The following is a 6,000-nucleotide window of genomic DNA, read 5'->3' as shown; positions in this document are numbered from 1 at the left end:
AATTCCCCATATAGTCCAAGCTGGCTCCAAACTTGTGATCCTCCTGTGTAACTAGACTTTGAGCCACGAATCGTTGAGAGATCTGAAGAATACACAGCAAATGGAATCAGGAAGCAGTGACAAAGAATTGTATCCAGTGTTAAAACTGTCAAATAGCTAACCTTGGGAGTGGAGATTTTTATTAAGGATTATGGGCTGGTGTCCTTCATGAAAAGTTTAATAACATAATTTCTGACTATTTTCACTTTGGTAAGATTAAAGCAATAAAACATGCTTTAATTTATACTATACTTATAATATTAATATTTTGTAAAATTTTGGGGTATTGAACCAGATTCTCATTAACAGAGGATGGCCCCAAACTGGCTATGTATTTTAGGATGGCTTTGAACTCCTGATTCTCCTGCCTCCTATTTTATAAGTACAAAATAGAACTATTTATTCCAGAAAAATTTCTGAATGTTTTCTAAGTAGATCCCTTTAGATTCAGTTAATATTTTGTTTGAGTTTTTTGTTTTTTTTCTTTTTCGTTTTATTTTTGAAGCAGGTTCCCTCTGTAGTCTTTTGTGTCCTGGAACTCACTATGTTGACCAGACTGATCTTGAACTCACAGAAATCTACCTGCCTCTACCTCCTGAATGTTGGGATTAAAGCTGTGAGCCACCATGCCTGGATAGGATTTTTTAAAAAATGGAAACAAACAAACGAACAAAACTGACTAATATTTTGCTACATAACATAATTTTTGGTCTCTATCTAATAGAATGTAGTTTATTGTGTAATACTGAGTTGCCAACGATCCTGACTTGAACTTTAAATACAAAACATTTAAATTGCGTTTTAAAAGTATGTTTATTTAATTTGTAAAAATCCCACCCCCTCTTGGATTATGGGATTAAAGGCATGTACCACCAAGCCCAGTAGCTTTCTTTCTTTTCTTTTCTTTTCTTTTTTTTTTTTTAAAGAGCTGATTTCCCTTTTCATATGTGAAATGTTTTGTCAAAGCCAAGATACATTTGATGCAGTCATTTAAGCATATCCTTTAAGATTCTCTAAGTAATGAAACGGAAGCTTCAAAATTTTCTTTTTATCTATTCCTCCTGCATATTTCCAATCTTGCTGGCACAGAAGAATAGGTGCATATTCAACTCCTGAAGTGTTATGCTTTTGTCTGCTTCTTTGTCATTTTCTCTCAGTGACTGCAGTATAGCATCTGCCAGCGTTGAGAAGGAGCAAGCGAAAGGTCTATACTTGACAGGAATCTAATGAGGGGCAATGCAAGCTGTGTCTGGGAGACCTGGAGACCCTGAACTCCTCAGTGTTTGCCTTAAAGTTCATGATGTAACTAGGGAGATGTCAAGGCAGAAAAAAGAGGGGTGGAAAAAGAATTTCTTTTTGCCTATGGTATTTGTAAACTTTCAGCCAAAACTCTGTTTTAACTCCTGAAAACACAGGGTAAGCCCAAACACCAAAGTTTTACAGGCTTATTAAATGTTTCATCTTTATTTAATTAAATTAATGTGTAGTCAGAAGAAATTGCTCAGGGAAAGTAAAATTTTTTTTTAAATCCACAGTTATTAACCAATCTTCTTGATCTCTAAAGTAAAATCACTAATACCTCTATCTTTAAAAATTGCTAAAATCAGATATACTTTTCATTTTTCTCTTGGACAGCTCATTAATTTCTCAGGTTTCACCATGGGCAGGTATTTCTAATTGATTTTGTTGGCATTTAACATTTGTGAGAACTCACAGTGAGTGAAGTTTATAGCTTGTATGCAAAATTTCTTTTTAATTATTCTTTTGTACTTTTCTGTACACACTTTTATTCTCCACCACACCCTCTTCCTATTACATACTTTTAAATGTTTTTAAATAGTGCCATCTAGTGTCAGTTTTAGATTGGTGGTTTGTGAATTAGAATGTGGGTAACTCTGGACCAGGGACTCAAAAGTAAGAAATCCTAGTTGAGAAAAGCCTTAAGGAAATAATTTGACCTCAAGACAGCCTGTGTGTATCTAAAACAACCAGTGTGTGTGCTCATCCATACATTCACTTGACAAATACTTTTTACATACAAATATTTAGTAGACTCTATTTTAAGCATAACAGTTAACAAAATACTCTTCTTACAGAATATTCTAGTAGTTGCTGGAGACAAATAACTTTAAATACATAGTGTATTGTAATGGTCCTAAGTGCTATTGCGTCAAAGCAGAGAAGACAAAGTAAAGGGAGTGTGCGGACTGGGGTTTGGAACGTACAAAGTAGCCAAAGAAGAGCTCAGGAAAATCCTACCTACTAAATCCCTGGAGGCAATGTTCTATCTTCTGGAAACACCTAGTATAAGGGTCTGGAAATTGGAATGTAGATAGAGTTCTAGAGAATTTTAATTCACTTTTGTAGAAGCAGTAAGCAATGAGAAAAATTAGGATGAACTCAAGAGACATAAAATGATTACTTTGAGATCTGTGTAGGGCACTGTAGAAAGCCGCACTGTTACTTCAGGAGGATGGAAAGATGCCACAGGACTTGAGCTGAAAGGCAGAATTCAATTTTAACAGAATCAGTTGCAGGATAGGAGGGACGGGGGAGGGGGAGGCTGTTGATATAATTTAGAAGTGAGAGTGACTCAGAAGCGGTGGAAATTATGTGAAATGGGTTCTGTATTTATACTTCAGATAGACCCAGAGAAGATTGGCTGGGGAATGGGTTATAAAAGAGTACTACTTTTTATTCCAAAGTGCCAAGGTTATTCATCTTAAAATCATCCCTAAAATGTTTAGTCATGCAGAGGGGGGAAAGTTTTCAAAGTCCTTATTCAGTCTTTAAGTAATAATTTTTAGATATAAATTCTTATTATTTTCTTTTTACATCATCTTTTAGCTTCTAAATGGTTACATTTGAAGGCCTGGAATGACATCGATTTTTGTTATAGGTGACCCGATGACAAAAGAAAATGAAAGGCATTAAGAAGAGCCCCACAGAAGAATGCCTTTATCTGGAATACTCTCACCAGACAGAAGGCTGCACCTTTCCTCTGCATACATCTGTAACTTTGTTTTTACTGTCGTACTGTGACTGCAAGGTCTTTAACGTTTGCTTAGTCCTTACCGAAGAAACTACAGACACCTCGCTCCTAAGAGAGACGCTGTCACAGGACATGGAAATACAGGTTATTTCAAAGCAGGAACTCCCACCGATTGTCCAGAATTGCTCTTTGCCTGCGGTGGTAGAACAACCAGACATTTTCTGTAGAGCAGGACTTGCTGTTGTCCTAAGACACATAATCCAGAAATCCTATGAAGCTGAGCCCTCAAGAAAAGAAATTTTGGAACTTCTGGGTTTTAAAAAGACTTGTTTGAAAGCCTGTGCTGAAGTAAGTATAAGATCTATTCTGCTATTTAAAGCAACAAGTCACCACATTTACCCTAAAATGATTTTCACTTGCTGTTGGTAACTGTTGGGTAGTTCAGTCCTTTACATGACATCATTATAGGGTAATACTAAAAAATAAGAATTTAAGATGTATTTCATTGAGTTTAGTTTATGAAGTTGTTTTGAAATAATGTTTTCCCCCTTAGTCATACTGAGGATTTTTCCTCCTGTATTTAGTTATTTAATCACTTTGCAGCCCGATCTCTGCCCCCTCCCTCCCCTCCTCCCAGCCCCAACCCAACACCTCTCAGAGAAGGGGAGGCCCCTAAGGTGTACCAATCCACACTGGCACCTCAAGTAACAGGAAGATAAAGTGCATCCTCTCCCACTGAGCCCAGACAAGGCAGGGGAAAGGGATCCAAGGGCATGCAACAGTCAGAGACAGCCCCTACTCCTATTGATAGGGCGCCCATAGATGACCAAGTTGTATAAGTGCTACCTATGTGAAGGGGTCTAGGCTCAGCCCATGCTCTTCGGTTGGTGGTTCAGTCTCTGTAGCCCAGGTTAGTTGACTTTGTAGGTCTTCTTCTGGTGTCCTTGACCCCTCAGGCTCCTTCTGTCCTTCCTCTCACTTTTCCACAGCACTCCCTGAGCTCATCCCATAGCTGGGCTGTGGTCTTGCATCTGTCTCTATCAGCTGTTGGATGCAGCCTCCATATTGAGGACTTTTAAAAGAAATGTTCATATAGAGATAAGAGCTCAAGTAATAGTGCCTTGTAAGCCCTGAGGAGTTTTAAAGGCTTTGGGGGCATCTTAGTTACTTCTGTTATGTGGAGATTACAGTTTCCAGAGGATTAGAGTCCATGACCATCATGACAGAGAGCAAGGCAGCAGCAGCCTTCGTAAAGCGTTTCTCTCTAGGAGTGACTTCTTTTTCTCTGGGTTCCTATTTATACCCTCTCAGAGTCTGCACAAGGATGTTTTCTAGCTGGCGAAGACTACTCCCCCCACACGGGGCAGTTCTCAGCTGACAAAGATCACTTGCCCTCTCACGAGGCTATCATCAGCTACAGATAAGCTAAAGGCAATTTCACATCCCACTCTTGGGATCATAATAAAAACATGTTTAAACTTCTACTGATGACTTACTCAGTAAGAAGATGCAGGAACACAGAAGCTACATCATGTAAGGTTTTTATTTTTGCAGCATTGTTGTATGTTTTCTGATGTAGCATAGAAGACAAGCCCAAGGATGCTTTAGCTCATCCCTTAAGTTATTTAAACCAGTTTTATTCCAGCTTATTTTCTTCAGGATGTGTTGAGAGAAGAGAATTGCTCACATCTTGTTTGTTTGTAGGTTAGTCAGTGGACCAGGCTATGTGAACTCACCATCCCTTTGGCTGTTGAGAAATTTCTTCAAGAGTCTTCTGACCAGCCCCCAACTATCCCTGAAGAAATACTACAGCTTGAGAGAAAACTCAGCGAGCCTGTCAGAGTACACAACGACGACAAACTCCGCAGACAGAAGCTGAAGCAGCAGAAGGCTGCTGGAGTTGAGCCTCTGTCTGGTAAGGGAAAAGCGAAGAGCAAGGCCAGTGCAGAGCAGGCCCCCAAGGAGTTGGCTGGCTCATCCAAGAGTCTAGAGCTGAAGGTGGCATTCTCAAAGCTCACTGTGCAAGAAGACCCAGCTGCTACCAGCAGGGAGCCTTCCCACATCAGGAAAGCCAAAGCCTCCGACCTTCCACCCCTGGAGCACGTGTTTGCAGAAGGCCTGTACTTCACTTTGACAGACATCGTGCTTTTGCCCTGTGTTCACCACTTTTTGGTAAGGATTTGTCTGCAGTCTGTATGTTACTGTGAGCTTCAGTTTGTTAAGGTGTCTTTATTAGCTCAGTAATTTCCTCATAGTGATGAACAGCTAATTAACATGCTCTATAGTGATCAGTGTAAGGAATGACTAACATTATGGTTAATTTTGAATTACTAAAATGTTAGTGATTGATATTATTGTTAATTTTAAGGTGCTATTATAATTATCTACGTAATATAAATTCTAGTATGAAAACAACAAAAAGCCTAAAAGTTAAAAAAACTTCTCAGCTGTACAATAAAATAATAAAATTAAAATACCAACCGTTATCCTGGGTATTTTCAAGTCAAAATTTCCCCCCTCTTTAAGATTGCATGTTTTTCAATGATGTGGGAAAACTCACATGTAAAGTTTTCTTTCCTAGTAGAGTTTATTTGCCTGTCTGTCTGTCTGTCTGTCTGTCTATCATATATCTTATCCTCTGTGGAAAAAAGAACCAGATGGAATACCAGAAACAAACATGTTAGGCTAGCTTTTATAGCCTTCCAGTTGGTTCTTAGTACCTGTATTTTTCCTAATTTGACCCATATTCCCTTTTCCCTAATAAGGACTCAGAAGCCAGACTTTACTGTGTTTATATATCATCCCTCTGTAGGTGTCTCCAGTGGAAGGTGATAAGACTACTACTGAAAATCTGTAAATTTGGCATTGGTATAATATGCAGAAATTGTTATTTTCTTAAGGAACCTTTTGTTATTTTTGTTGTCAGATGTAGTCAAATGTAGTGAAATGATGTTTAGTTTAATTTATCT

General features: G+C 38.5%; 1 protein-coding gene across 2 annotated transcripts in view; it reads left to right on the top strand.

The window, feature by feature from the left end:
* The first annotated feature begins 2,878 nt into the window (after positions 1-2,878).
* Positions 2,879-6,000, top strand: part of Gstcd (glutathione S-transferase C-terminal domain containing) — an 83,034-nt gene continuing 79,912 nt past the window's right edge. The window contains exons 1-2 of one of the 2 annotated variants that reach the window (XM_051165506.1): positions 2,879-3,379; positions 4,736-5,203. In XM_051165506.1, the coding sequence (XP_051021463.1) occupies positions 2,960-3,379; positions 4,736-5,203 (888 nt within the window). In that variant the 5' untranslated portion in view covers positions 2,879-2,959. The remainder of the gene's footprint in view (positions 3,380-4,735; positions 5,204-6,000) is intronic. The other variant, XM_051165505.1, reaches the window with a different exon arrangement.

Source organism: Acomys russatus, chromosome 23 (assembly GCF_903995435.1).
Source record: "Acomys russatus chromosome 23, mAcoRus1.1, whole genome shotgun sequence".
Taxonomy (NCBI): domain Eukaryota; kingdom Metazoa; phylum Chordata; class Mammalia; order Rodentia; family Muridae; genus Acomys; species Acomys russatus.
The sequence above is the reverse complement of the archived record's forward strand: the minus strand, read 5'-3'. Positions and strand labels throughout refer to the sequence as shown.